The sequence below is a fragment of the Callionymus lyra genome, chromosome 16, assembly GCF_982586985.1.
Source record: "Callionymus lyra chromosome 16, fCalLyr1.hap1.1, whole genome shotgun sequence".
NCBI classification, from domain to species: domain Eukaryota; kingdom Metazoa; phylum Chordata; class Actinopteri; order Syngnathiformes; family Callionymidae; genus Callionymus; species Callionymus lyra.
In genome coordinates this window covers 8,467,506-8,482,663 of record NC_141833.1, presented here as the reverse complement: position 1 = coordinate 8,482,663, position 15,158 = coordinate 8,467,506, and the positions used below count along the sequence as shown (strand labels likewise).

Here is a 15,158-nt window from a genome sequence, read left to right as displayed (position 1 = left end):
CTGTAAAATGTCAGAGCGCTTTCTACACCTTTATTCTGGCCAACGTATTGTTTTTTTTGTCAGCGAAATTTCCCTATTGTTGTTTATCAGAGTTCAATATAAATAGTTGGATTCACTTGTGCACTTCAAAGCAGTCAATTATTGCTTGCCATTGTTTATTTCCCCCGTACAAGAAGCAGACTTTGGTAGCGGAATGTGAGTGCCACTATAAAGGTCACCTTGTGATTACAAAATGTGTCTCAACAGAAGTACGGCACTTTGGGCAAAAACAAGGAAACGATGTGTACATCTGAAGCGGTTTCAGTTATAAAACGATGACTTTGCACTAAAATAAATTTTTCATTTTTGATATAATCTTCATTCAACAGATTCACTATTGATATATTTTGTATTATTGACATTTTTATGATTCCATTAGTTCTGTTGTTTTCTTTATAGCATATTTTGTGTCTTACTCAATTCCTTTCTTTTATATTAAACTGCCACCACAAAAATCCAATGCTGTGTTTACAACACTTGCAATAAAAGTGTCTGATTCGGATTCTGGTAAAAAATAAAGAAAATAAATCAGGACCATGGAGAGATCTAATGTTATCGCTGCCTGTCCACGAGGAGTCGCACTTTAGCCGGGTATCTGCCGCGGAACCATCCATGGCAGCTGTACAGTAGGCGGAAGGAATTGTGTGCGACACCTGCAACCAAATGTCAACAATGTGAGACCAACTGGAGTAAGAATTATCTTGTTTTTTTTGTAACTGTCATTCAAGATCTATGCATGTCATTTATACAACTGCACTATTGTATATTTGTTGAGCTAATCTGCTTGTTCTTGCGTCATCGAAGGCGTCAAAGTCAAATGTTATGAGGTCGATGGTGACAGAATAAATGCTACTGTTAAATGGTTTTAGATCAGAAAGATCCAATAATAGTGTTCTATTAAAGCTATGAATGAAAGAAACTTTAGTATCATAAATGTGCATCATGTGAATACTAAATTAAAGCAAATTTAAAATCTATAGGCCAGTTGCCTAAACTTCATTTAATTACAATGATTTGCGTGAAAGTAACGTATTTCGCGTCCTTTTATGCTTCATAACAGAACTATTTGACTTTTATTCATATTTTAATGATGTAATTTGATGATGTAGCAAGTTGACAAACTCTAATAATCATTGATCCCTGTTGAGAACAAGTAGTTGTTACACACGACTCTGAAAATAATGGAGACATTTGATGCAGGTTTATATTTTCATTTTAATCAAACCGAACGAGAAATCACAATGTATTTTAACTAAAGGTTCTCTATTAAACAACACACACTGTTATTCCTGTTCTTATTTTTGATCTTATACTGTATATGGGGGGGCAGATTTCTGAAGCAGTTTACCGTTGAAACGTTCAAAAGTTTGTCCAGCTACAATATTTTTCTCATCTTCAATAGCCATTGGATGAAATTCTGCTTCATAATGTACAATATGGTTCTGAACCACTAATTCAATTAAACCTTACATGATTTTAAAACCGAAAGTGACACAAAAGTGTAAATATTTAGTTTAGTTTATTTAGGTTTCTTATGTAAGATATGAAACACCGAAACTAAACCAATGTAAAGAAAATTGTCTTTTTTCATGTGCTTTTTTCGTCTTTTATAAACAGCTTAACTAAAAAATTATGATTTATTTTTATAAACTATTTGGAAAGTAGGTTCTTGGTGGAGGCATGAATTGTCTCGGTGATTTTCTCAGTATTTAATTTACCTACTGACCATTATCATCACACCATTTTATATCAGCAATCCGAAAACATGTATCACCAGTATTTGTAAACACAACATGGTATTTTTTAATGGTAAATAAAAATAATATAAAAAAAACATGAAGAGATTAAAATGCGATAGTTAAAATTCAATAAATATACTCTCTACTCCTGAATACAATTCCATCAATATCTGTTCTTGTCAGGTTGTTTCAGCGAGACCAGAAGTGCTGTCGCCGATATGGGCATCCAGCGCATTCCACTGGTTTTGTTGGCCTGTGGCTCCTTCAATCCTATCACCAACCAGCACATGAGGCTGTTTGAGCTGGCCAGAGATCACATGCATGGCACAGGTGAGATACAATTCTTACCATCTGTACAAAATGATTTGTCAAGCTGACTTTTAATCCTGCATCATTAACCCTTGTGTAAGCTCTGGGTCAAGGTGACCCGAACACCTGTAAACAAATGTGTTTGTGGTGTCACTTGTGTTGTCTCTTGGTCAACGTGAACGACCTCCACCACTGCATATATATTCCTGGAAGTCTTCCGGTCACCCTGACCCCGAGATAACACAAGGATTTAATCAATTTTCTGAGTTAAATGTCCATGATTCTCCATGAAGAGGCTGCTTTTTAATGTGAAGTTTAGATTTAACAATGAAGCTTTTGAGAGGCAAGTCAAAAATACTTTCAATCTCCAGAGTGAGGCTTTCATTATGAAAAGTATTCAGAACCCCTGCTGCCATCGTGATGTGTCTGCTATCAGCTGTAACAATAACAATAAGTTGCACACATTTATAACAGTCACACTGAGTTAATTTAATCATTCATGAAATTACATGAAGCATTTTCGGTGCAGTTTCTGATGTCGAGGGAAAGTCGTGTGTCCTATTTTTCCATGTAGACATCAAACATTAACACAGGAGAGTTATTCATGTTACTCAGGCACGAATGTGAAGGAAACAGCAAATTGACATGAATACAAGTAGTAAAGGGAGGAAGACTTGAATTATTACCAAGAGTGAGCAACTGGCCATTTTAATTGTCTCAATCAGCCGAGAACAGAAGTTGATCTTTTCATTGGCGACAATATATTGTGTCACAAGTCCTACCAACTATTTAATCCATTACCCCTAAAGATCCTACTAAACATTGTTTTAGTTCACTATTTAACAATAATGATAATTATAATAATAATACTTTTAATTATATGGATCAATTTAAAAATGGAACAATACATTGATAATAGCACAATAGTCACAGGATAGAAACATTTATTAATGTGGAATATATTTAGGTAAAACACAGTGATTGATTAAAGGAAAGTAAAACCAGTTGACATTTAAAAAACGACATCAATTGAAAAGCTAGTCTATAAAAGTAATCTTTGTATATTGAGGTTATTTTATACTATTTTTTATTAAAAAAAAATAATTGAAAGTACACTACAGTGTCTGACACATTCAGTCACCTTGACAGGTGGACTATAAAAATATAATATTCTGACATTAGCTCGTCCCAGACTTTGATACGTCCTGCGTCGTTGCAGTTTATCATCCTGACATACTTAATGAGGTTTTAATTAAAGCACTTCATTAATCATTAACCTTCCATTTCCTTTCTTTTAGGGCCTTTGGCCAGTATAGCAAAAATGTCTTCTAAAAGTTTCCAAACATTAGAGGACACCACTTTCGTTCGACTAAAGTTGTTAATAATGGAACGCATTATTAAGTTTGGGTGATGTTTCAGATGCTCTAACAACTCTTCTTCGCCTACTGTGTTGTGCAAGTACGTTTTATAATGCTACTTCCACCTCCTGTCTATTTAAGCTCATTGCTAGAAATAATGTTTCAATATACAGTATATCATTATAAAGCCTCAAATAAATGTAGGGTACAAGGTCAGCAATGAACTAAAAACATTTTTCAAAAAATACTCAGTTGTTTAGACACATAGACTTTAGACTACATGCCCCAAAGAAACCTTTACTAGCACCATAAAAACCCTGAAATAGAAAGGATCCAGGTTTAAAACCGAGTCATCCTGGTTACCCTTAGTCTAAACTTCATCCATCATCAATTGAAAGTGTTGGATTATCAGTAATGTGTCTTGACTGACCTGAGTTCTCTTAATGGAGCTCAATCAATTCCATTTAGTGAGTTAAAAATAAAGAAGGTACAACTGATCAACCCTTTAATCTCTAGACTTTGCTATTGACTCAAAAGAGCTCATTATTCCCCAAAAGTAGGCGCATAAGGTCCAAATCTGTCACACGTGGAATTACATATGTGCCTCTGGTTAATGACTGAAGGAAGTGCATTCATTGTAATCTAAAAAAAAAAAGTAAAACTGTAGCTGATTATTTTCGCAACTTCATTTAACTGATTGGACCACACTGGAAAAACTTTAATCAAAATTATCTTAAAGCCGAAATACGCAGCATTGAACAAATCGTTTCTGGCTCCCTCTAGTGTTTAAAAAGTGTAACTCCCATGAAAAAACCTTATTGGGTTATTATTGTTTCAAAACAGTCAATGCAAGTATCAGTCTCTTGAGCCGCAACCCTACTTGAATGGAGGTGATAGCGCCACCTGCTGGTGGAAACGAGTCATCCGAACAAATTCTACATTTACAGACATATCTTGTAAAACATACACAAATTGTAACCACAGCAGGAAGAGCTGATTGGTCTGTGCTTTGGAAGTTGTGCGATTTTGAGTTGTCTCTTTTTGAATGTTCAAAGGTAAACCTATTATTTGAGACTGAAAGAAATAATTATAATGTGAAAATGTAACGTACTGGAGTTCTGTTTGAAGCTGCTTTTAAGTCACAAATGATAGGTGTTATGCCCGAGGCAGGAAGCTGAATAAAATCAGATTTTACGAAAGTAGATTTGATCGTTTGTGAATGCGTTTGCATATGTAACTGTAACTAAAACGTTGTCTTTAACCCCAACTGTCTACTGACTCCTTTAAAAAACATCTTAAGACGTTTCTATTTGTTCAGGCTTTTCCTTGATTTTCTGGAACTTGTGTTGTGTTATCAGTTTTATCTTGATCTTTAAAGTATATACTTTATTGAATATTGTTTTGATTGTTTAAGCGCTTTGTGACCCTGGTCTGTAAAAGCGCTATACAAATAAAAATTACTTACTTACTTACTTATCACTGCATGCAAAGAAACCTATGAAGACTAGAGATTGAATGTTCTGAGTCACCGTTAAGACACTTTCGCACCATGAAGTGTTAAGTGGGCCGACACATAAGTAATGCTCTTATGCTTTGCCCTTTGTCCAAGGTCAACTCAGACTTGAGCCGATATGTAACCATTTAAAATATTTGAGTTATTTAACAAGAACAAACATGTCATGTATGTAGTAGTATTACATCCATAGCTCACTCAATTTGCCATCTTTTACTGATCGAGCTCCACTTGCAGGTCAGTACCAGGTAGTTGGCGGAATAGTGTCTCCAGTTAGCGACGGCTATGGGAAACAGGGCCTGGTCGAGTCCAAACACAGAATCGCGATGGCAAAGTTGGCTCTGCGGACCTCGAACTGGGTCACCGTCGACGACTGGGAGAGCAGACAGCCGGACTGGACGGAAACAGTGGTGACTATGAGGTACAAAGATCTGAATGAATGTCGGGTAAAATGAAATTCTTAGATGATCCCCATGTTTGTTTTGAGTCATAAAGCGTATCTCAGTCTGACTTGATCGTCGTCAGGCTTTTGAGAAGGTAAAAAACAACATGATGTGTCGGTGAAAGAGACTCTCTAGGCTCCTGCCAACAATCTACACTTTTACTTTCAGAAAGAATCTCCACCTCTGCACCACTAAAAGTCCATTAAATCCACCTGCTCCCCCTTCTTTCTCTTCACATTTCACACAAATCCACTTACGTGTTGTCACCGTCCCCCAGCTGGGCGGCACTAAGACGTTTGTGCAACATGAATTAGCCTGTTGTTCCCCGAGCTCTGAGCAGGTCCTGACGCATTATTCGTCATCACGCTCACGCGTACTCACACAAAGAGATTCGATTCATCCACGCTGCCTCCGTCTCACGCTTTATCTGGGGATTGAACTCTTTCCCCACAGATGTTAAAATACAGGTTCTTGAACATGTCACCTATTTATTTGTTTTAAATTTCTCTGCTCTTTTTTGGGAAAACTCTTTGACGTGATAATGTGGCGAATAAGTGAGTAGATTTGGAGAGTGAAATCCTTTGATGTGCGGAATAGTTCTGATTAAGTAACTAAGTAAGTAAGTAAGTAATATTTATTTATCCCTTAACAATCAAACAATACTCAAAAAAGTATATACTTTAAAGGTCAATATAATACTGAGAACAACACAGGAGTTCCAGAAAATCAAGGAAAAGCCTGAACAAATAGAAACGTCTTAAGGTGTTTCTTGAAGGAGTCAGTAGATCCATCAAGCGCAAAGAGAGAGGAAGATCGTTCCAAAGCTTAGGAGCAACAGCCTGAAAAGATTTCTCTCCTCTGGTCCTGAACCGTGTGCGTGGAACCATCAGTAGATTCTGATCCACAGACCTCAGAGCCTGAGCTGGGGTGTAAGGCTGGATCAGATCAGTGATGTAAGGAGGAGCCTGACCATGAATAGCTCTGAAAGTAAGAACCAGAATTTTAAAGTTGATCCTGAAAGAAAGTGGAAGCCAGTGAAGAGTTCTAAGGATCGGAGAAATGTGAGTTCTTCTAGTGGAGCGGGTTATAATTCTCGCTGCAGAGTTTTGTATCAACTGCAGGCGAGACAGCTCCTTCTTGTTAAGACATGAAAACAAACTGTTACAATAGTCCAGACGAGAAGAAACAAACGCATGGATTACAAGCTCCAGATCATGTTCCGACAACATTTTCCTAAGTTTAAAGATTTTTCTCAGTTGAAGGAAACAGTTTCTGCATATATATTAAGCATAGATTTTATTTTAGATGTTTGGCTGTAAAATTATTATTTAAAAAGCTCTTGATTTCTGATTTAGGAAATCATTGACTGTATTTTTATTTTGTATTTTTATCAAACTGGTCATTATTGGGGTTGTTTTAACCCAGAGGCCTGCGTCGCTCTTGACTCATGGCAACATGAATCTGCTCTATGTTTGGGAGCTTCCATTGCAAAAGTCCTGGAGTTCATCTTATCCTCTTTCTTTATGTCCAGGTACCATTATGGGCGAATTCAGAAGGAGTACGAGCAGAGAACTGACAAGAACTCCAATGGAAACCCTCCTCCCATCTCAAGTAAGTAGCTTCTCTTGTGTCCAGACAAATCTTACTTCATCAAAATTAAAGGTCATAAAGTGGGGATTGAGCATCTAGTCTATCACCCTAAAACACCATTATTGTTATTATTTTAACTACATTTTAAAGCCCTAAAAATGGTATATCTGTGCCTGACCTGGAATCCGTTTTTGGTGGTTTATACTTTGATGAAATCACCAGTCACATTTAATTAAAATATATATATTTGGATTGGATATGGCGGTTGCATTTATTTCCATAATGGCTACCAAGTACGAAATAGACTTTTTCCAAGGAGAGAAAACGGCCACAAATAGAGTCTTTCTCTTGTTTTATAGACAAATCCACTTGCTGACCGCGGCAGCAGTGCTGGAGTAGTTTTTACTATTACAGAGTTATTAGTGTAATCATTCTAACACTAGGGGGAGCCATCTTTCATAAAGCTGCATTAAGGGAAGTTTATCAGTTTGATTTTAAGTAAAGATGTGGTTTTGCTGTTGAGACACACCGTTGTATGCACACACACACACACACACTCTCCGACATGCAGACACTAACTAAACTATAGTCATCCATCTACTTTCTCTTGTTGTTTTAAAGAGCAGTAAAATGATGTCTGGGCTAAAGTAACAATTGTGTTGTTTGGTTTATACTGAAAAAATAATCCAGCTGTTGATCCAAAATGTATTTCCAGCATCTTTACGTTTGTGTCGTTCCAGCAGCTCCTCAGTTAAAGCTGCTCTGTGGCGCCGACTTCCTACACACCCTCGATATCCCGGGCATGTGGTCGGACGAGCACTTGGAGGAACTGGCCGGACGCTTCGGCCTGGTCTGCGTCAGCCGCGGGGGCCTCCAGCCGGAGCTCGCCGTGCACCAGTCCGACGTCCTCTCTCGCCACGAGAGGAACATCCACCTGGTGAGGGAATGGGTCAGAAACGAGACCAGCGCCACCGAGGTCCGTCGAGCTCTGAGGAGGGGACTGAGCGTGAAGTACCTGATCCCAGACGCCGTGATCGAATACATCCACCGGCACAGACTGTACACGGAGGACAGCGAGAAGAGGAATAAGGATGCGGCGCTGAGGCCTCTCACCAAGCTGGCGCAGCAGCCCGTGCAGAGTCTGGATGACTGACTGAGCCTCGGTGCTGCTAGGACACATCACAGGAGTCGTTCAAGCATGAGTTCCAGCACCACATCTCTGCTTCTCTTCAGGGACTGAAGGCTGCTTTTGCTCTGCAGTCTGGCAGAGATTTGAACAAAAAATGTCTTCTGAGATTGTTGGCGAATACATTTCAGCTACTTACAAAATAAAGTCTGCTAAAAAGAATGGGAACCCACACCATGAGTGTTTTATAACATCTGCTTCTATCTATCGGGAAAAACATTCTGAAGCGGGCAGACTTGGAGCTCACATTGGATCTTTTTATAAAAGCCACTTCCAAAAAGTATGCTCCAATTTTATTTCCTTTGCCTTGCAGCTAAAGTGTTGAATAAAACTTTTGTGTTTCTCCGACGACATTAGTGAGATGAAAACATTGATGCGGCATCTAAAGTAACTATTAATAATAAAACTTTTTTTCATAGTTTTTAAATAATGAAACAAAAATGCAATTAAACATTTGAGCCTCATCACAAGTAAAGCTGTCAATACTCAAAGCCAGAACTGACACAACCATTTGAAAGAATCTTAAATATCTGTTTTTGATAAAAAATAAACACGGAAACAGTAACAATGTTGGAAACATGGACAGAAATGTGACGTTTTTTGTTGTGCTGTCAATATTAAATGATATTACATTTCCTTTCATATAACTATCCAACGTTATTCTTGACTGTGTTGCTGTAAACATTACAATTTTACAAATTCACTCTTTTTTTCAGTTGAACAATCCAAGTCTGTTATAGCAAAATAAGTAGAAGAAAGTACAGTACAGGCCAAAAGTTTTGACTCACTGTTTCATTCAATGTATTGTCTTTTTTGTCACCACTATTTGGATTGTAGATTATCATCAAAACTACGAATGAATACATGTGGATTAAACAAAATGATAAACATGTCTTGTGTTGTGCAGCGGTCAGGTTGAAACACTGTCGACATCCTAATTCAACTGTTAGAATTCATATTATGACAAGAATCAATCAGCTAAGTTAGGAGAAACCAGTGACCATCATTACTATAAGAAACGCAAGACTGGAAAATTGAAAAGAGAACGTTGAATGATCTCATCATGTGCGTCCAAACTTTTGGCCTTTACTGTATAAACAGATTTACAAAGAAATGATTTACGAAGTGAGATGGATTCCTCACTCTTGTGGCAGCTTCTACTCTTGCTCGCTGCTACTGTGTGCTCAATTGTTTAAGAACACTACTGCCACCTGCTGTCCCATTGAACTAATTTCTGTATTGCAATATTTCAAATTCTAACAAGGTTCCGAATTATATCTAGCAGATTCATTCAGGACAATTATATTATATATATGACAATCTTGTCTGCACTATCGAGTGCTTGTCTAGATGTTCTCTTAAATAGATGTTGGACTCTATTGTTCTCATTAGTGTCTGTTTGTACAAAACTCTCTTTTCATTGAAATATTTACATTAGAAAATGTGATTAAGCCCCACCCACTGGAATCTTGTTTACCATAACCACACCGAATCTGCTGTGATTGGTCAAACACTGAGGTTTGTTCTGGAAGTCTCCACCTCCAAGGGACTCGTTGTATAAACAAAGCAGGGCTTGATTACAGCTGGCTAGAGGAGTGGAGCCATAAGTACAGCATAATTGACTCTGCTATCGTAACCTCTTGTTTGCTGAGATTTTATACGGGGGAGAACTTTATAAAGTAATAAGTTCAAAACATGGTCATGATGAGGGATTAACTGCATCTTGGAGAAGAAGACTTCAACATTTGAAACATGTGGGTGAGTCAGTATGGTTGGAGTTTCACATTAGTTGCACTAGAAATTATGTTTACTTGTATTTACTCTTGGACTGCCCCAAAGAAACCTGTACTAGCAGCATAAAAACCCTGAAATAGAAAGGATCCAGGTTTAAAACCGAGTCACCCTGGTTACCCTTAGTCTGAACATCATCCATCATCAATTGAAAGTGTTGGATTATCAGTAATCTAACCTGACCGACCTGAGTTCTCTTAATGAAGCTCCATCAATTCCATTTAGTGAGTTAAAAATAAAGAAGGTACAACTGATCAACCCTTTAATCTCTTTAGACTATGCTATTGACTCAAAAGAGCTCATTATTCCCCAAAAGAAGTAAGGTCCAAATCTGTCACACGTGGAATTACATATGTGCCTCTGGTTAATGACTGAAGGAAGTGCATTCATTGTAATCTCACTCTGGCGCAGTAAGCATTCTCTCGAAGAAAGCGCTCCAGTGTACGTGGTGCGTCGCGGCCCAGGCGGGCGGTGTGATGCCGAGGATTAAGGGGCTTACCTTCTCAGGTCGGGAGGAGAGAGCGCCGGTTTCTATTTGACGAGTGAAAGGCAGGTGAGTAATCGCATTAAAGGCAGTTGGGTTCAAAAGGAGGCTTTTGACGGCGGACCGTACACTCCTCGCCAGTCGCTGGTCATCGCTGATCTTTTTCTATCAACGGGAGGTGAGAACGCAGAGAGACAGACATCATGCCCGTGGATCTGAATGGATACTGGAAGATGATGTCCAATGACAACTTCGAGGAGTACCTGAAGGCTCTCGGTGAGTGTTACCAACACATCAGCCAATTTTTCTTTTATACACAGATTTTAGCTTCTTCTAATTCTTATCATCCATCTTCAGAATCCTATCTGTTGGTCCTTATTGACCTTTTTACACAAAGGAATCAAGGTTCAAAAGCATTAAAAAAAACTTGAAAAAATTAACATTTCTTAATGATCATCTATTGAACTATTTAAGGATTCTCACATTTATGGCTCGGGGGCCACTTGTGTCTCGAGAGCTGATATTCTAAAGTCCTCCGTTAGATGTTAGTAAATATCACATTAAACATTAATGTATCTTTGATTGTATGATTCATATTTATCAGATTTAAAAAAAAACACATACAATTGGACAAAAGGGCCAAAATTCACAGTGAAAACGAACAAGAAGAAAAACACCAATTGAACAATAAAATACGAGGATATTAGGATCGTAGACTCGCTGAAAAAGATGCAGCCCAGTCTGGATTCACCTCGGGTGAGTTGTGTTTAAGGCCCCTGCTCTACTGGGTGAATGTGGTGCATTCAATGACAAACATACACTTGAACAAGGAGGGAAACTGGACAAAAGACACTCTTTCCACGACCTCATCTCTGAGGCTTGTTCTGGTGGACTGTTATGGTCTGTTCCTGATTTTTGTTGGATACATTGGACATCATTTAAACACAATATAAGAAAAAGGTTTTGTTTGGTTTTAATTGACCTATATTTTCATGTTTTTACTTCTTGGTTTTCAAAAAAGTTACATCTTTTGCTCTGCAGTCTGGAAGATAATTTATGATAATTTATCTACGTGTTTTTTTGAAAAATGAAATGCCACATATGTACATTTACTTGTACATAAATCTTAAATTGGTTATATTTTGCGGATTGTGTAGTTTCTACTTTAAAAAGAGTGAATATTTTTTTACTATAAAATATTATTGGACAGCATGATGGGATATGAGATAACTCTGCAACCTAACAAGATGGCTTTCCAGGGTGTCCCCTCTCCAGTAGCTGCCATAATGCTAAATATGATGAGTCAGCGTTTTATTATCCAGCCGTTTTTTTTCTTCGTTTTTCTCACGTCAGAACTTATCGCAGTGATACTCGTCTTGTTGCAGATGTGAACGTCGCCATCAGGAAAATCGCAACTCTGCTGAAGCCGGACAAGGAGATCAGCCACGAAGGGGACCACATCATCATCAAGACCCTCAGCACCTTCAAGAACTACAACATGGACTTCCACGTGGGCAAAGAGTTCGAAGAGGATCTGTCAGGAGTCGACGACAGGAAGTGCATGGTGAGATCTGAACCCCCGGAATCATTGCAAACAATTCAAATCAATGTTTTCAACTGTTTGTATGAAGCCAACATTTAGTATGAGCTGAATAAAATAACTGTATAAATGGTTATTAAACAGCATTAACAAGGCTTTTATCAAAACATACTGTTGACCAACAGATGTGTTAATATAATAAAAAAAATTAAAAAAATTGTGAGAAATGTGAATAAAACAAAAGATAAAATGTTGTTTTCATTTAAATGCATCCCAAAATAGTTATTTAATAAATACATTTGGCACAAAATCTAATTCAATACTAATTTCAACCCAAAAGTTAATGCAGAAAGTCGATGCACAATTAAAGAAAAACGTTTTTTTTAACCAATTGAAAGTTCTTCCAATAATTAACCAGAAACTGATATTGAATTATGTTCGGACTGTTCAACAAATAAAGACTTTGTTCTTCCCTTAATTGGATTTTTTTTTTAAATATAATTGTGACCCTTTTTGCAATTAAGTCTGACATAATATTTAAGCAATTTAGTCAAATATTTCTGCGACAAAAACAGATTTCCTGGATGTATATTTATATTCATTTTCCAACAAATTGCTTTGTTTTATAACGAATGTAACTATCATGAAGGCTCATGCTGGTACTTTTTTTAGTTTCTTCTTTCACATCAACAGCTGCTGTTTCATGACGAATGGTTTCGAAACTATAATCAGATTTCAGTGCTGAAGGGGATCAGGAAGTACTCACAGTTTCTCTCGTCAAACAAGCCTTTTGTGTGTCCACAGGCAGATTATAGATTTACTATAAGCTGTTCGCTGGTGTTTGGCTGTGAAAGGCCCTCATGATCTAATATTTATATTAAGATTTATATTAAGAAAGCAGTGTTCCACTTCACCTCTGTTGGAGACAAATCCCAGGCACTATATGATATTTAATGTGTGTGTCTCTCCTCTCAGACCACCATCAGCTGGGAGGGCGACAAGCTGGTGTGTGTGCAGAAGGGTGAGATCGAAGGAAGAGGCTGGACTCACTGGGTGGAAGGAGATGAGTTGCATCTGGTGAGAGATCCTACTACAGAAAGTCATTGTCAACGTTAATGAAATATCCTAATGAAACTCGTGCACTGTTTCCTCCCCTCAATTATTTCCCCACCATAATCGCCTTTTAAAATGGCCTTTCATCAATCCCAGCTAACCAACCTTGTCATATTGTGATTCCTATTATCCAGACATTTAATTTCTGACTTCAATAAACTCATTTTTCTGCGCCAGATTCACACACAGCGGCCTGTAATGAGAGTGTTATTATCTGATAAGAATTAAAGGAACATTATCTTTTTCATTGGCGCTGTTATCGGATTCTCTCGTGTGATTACTCATATCAAAGCTCGGGGGGAGAAAAAAAGAAAGATTCGTCCGTGTTATTTAATTCAAACCTAGTCTTTTCAATCGCATTTACACATTAAATTGTTTTTAGTGAGAGGACGAGGGGGGTTTGATTGTGGAGCAACAGCGACCTCCAGTGGCAGTAAGATGCTTTGACGGAATTTCAAACGACCAGAAATTAATTTAAACAAAACTATGTTGCTTGACACGAAACTGTTGAATTTGTTTTAAATTGTAAAAAATGTACCGAATTAGTATCAGAAACAAATAAGTCGGCTTTAGAAATATGAATTACATTGATTTGGTTATATATTGTAAACATAGATATATTTTTGTGGATCGTTTCGATATTCAGAGAAAATACTACATACAAAAAGTAACATTCACAGTATAAACATTAAAATAATAAAGCATAAAATAATCTGAAGTAAAATAATAAAGTCGTTATATATATAAAATACGATGGTAATAAAGCTAATAAATAGCTGCCTAAAATAACTTTGTACAAAACAGTTCATTGCATAATATTTCCAATTTAAAATGTGGTTTTAAGTTACAATAAATATTTACAAGTATTTTTTTTTTGTTTGTTTCAACATTTGTACATACATTCTCAAGTAGCTGGAAGATGGGTTAGGGCTAGAAAAAAGATAATTGAATGCATATATTCAAACAAGATGAATCAACTTTGGAATCCCTTCATGAATCCTCAGGAACATCTATTGTGTGTGTGTGTCCTACAGGAGCTGAGAGCTGGTGGCATTGTTTCCAAGCAGGTCTTCAAAAAGACCTAAGAAGCCGGTTTGATCTAAAGCGACGGTGACCCCCTGATCCCTGCTGCGATTGGCTCGCATTCCGTTAGCCTCGAACCTTCCATCTACTCATCCTCCTCCTCCGACACTCATCAAACAGACAATCACTTCCATCGTAGTCTATATTCTGTAGCCTAAATCAAAGGATGCTCCTTTGATATGCATGCTTAGAAGTTGTAGGTGCATCCGTAGATAAAGCTGATCTGACAGGAGAGAAACGCTGATCCCGGGCTCTAATGAAAGGAGTGTCTGTGAAAGCTTGTTAAGTGCCTTTCCTTCTCATCCAGTCCCCGGAATGAAGAAAAATTGTGTACATACACTCAAAATGCTTTGGAAATGTGCCTTTAATTGCAAATAAAATCATAAAATGAACCCACACATAGTTGGTGTTTGGAATTTCACCTTTTAATGACCTCTGCCAAGGAGGTCATGTGATCTTTATAATTCACTTTTATGGCTTCAACCGGTGCTGCTCGAAACTAGCAACTAGAAATGAGTGTGTTTTCATTGACTTATGGGCATTTTGAAGGTAATCAAGACTGAAAATTAACTCTGACGAAGATCTTAAAAACTGAAGTTTGGAATGTCTGACAATAAATCTTGTCCTTTTTGCATGACAGAGATATTAAATAGATATATTTTATTTAAGAAATACTGTGATTTTCTACACATGGGAAATATGAGGACAGATGTAAAGAAAGTTTTGATTAAAAAACTTTAAAAACATTAATAACCCGTTTACGTTAAAATAGAAAGCGCCGTGTTGCGATATGTTGCGTTCAAGGACTATACGACCTGCCTGGCCTATTTTGGTGTTGCTTTTTTGGCCTAAATGTTTGCAAAGTTTTTAAACGGAAATAATGCTTTTTACTAATGGGACATTTGTTTTCTTTTACTGATTTTAAACCCTCCTTTTTCCTTCTTTATTTCTTTCAATTTAGTTTTGCAGT

The 15,158-nt window shown here is 37.4% G+C and overlaps 2 protein-coding genes across 3 annotated transcripts; both read left to right on the top strand.

Moving 5' to 3' along the window:
• The first annotated feature begins 694 nt into the window (after positions 1–694).
• On the top strand, positions 695–8,975 carry nmnat3 (nicotinamide nucleotide adenylyltransferase 3). 2 transcript variants are annotated; one of them, XM_087811984.1, is made up of 5 exons: positions 695–728; positions 1,962–2,108; positions 5,196–5,379; positions 6,933–7,012; positions 7,735–8,975. In XM_087811984.1, the coding sequence occupies exons 2-5, from the start codon at positions 1,997–1,999 to the stop codon at positions 8,142–8,144; spliced, it is 786 nt and encodes a 261-aa protein (XP_087668110.1). In that variant the 5' UTR covers positions 695–728; positions 1,962–1,996; the 3' UTR covers positions 8,145–8,975. The 2 variants fall into 2 exon arrangements, with proteins under 2 accessions (XP_087668110.1, XP_087668109.1); XM_087811983.1 differs by having other exon boundaries at positions 7,732–8,975.
• A 1,639-nt stretch (positions 8,976–10,614) lies between these two features.
• rbp1.1 (retinol binding protein 1, cellular, tandem duplicate 1) lies at positions 10,615–14,224 on the top strand. The gene is made up of 4 exons (XM_087811985.1): positions 10,615–10,728; positions 11,838–12,016; positions 12,968–13,069; positions 14,140–14,224. Exons 1-4 carry the CDS (start codon positions 10,656–10,658, stop codon positions 14,188–14,190), a joined length of 405 nt encoding a protein of 134 aa, XP_087668111.1. The 5' UTR covers positions 10,615–10,655; the 3' UTR covers positions 14,191–14,224.
• The last annotated feature ends 934 nt before the right edge of the window (positions 14,225–15,158 follow it).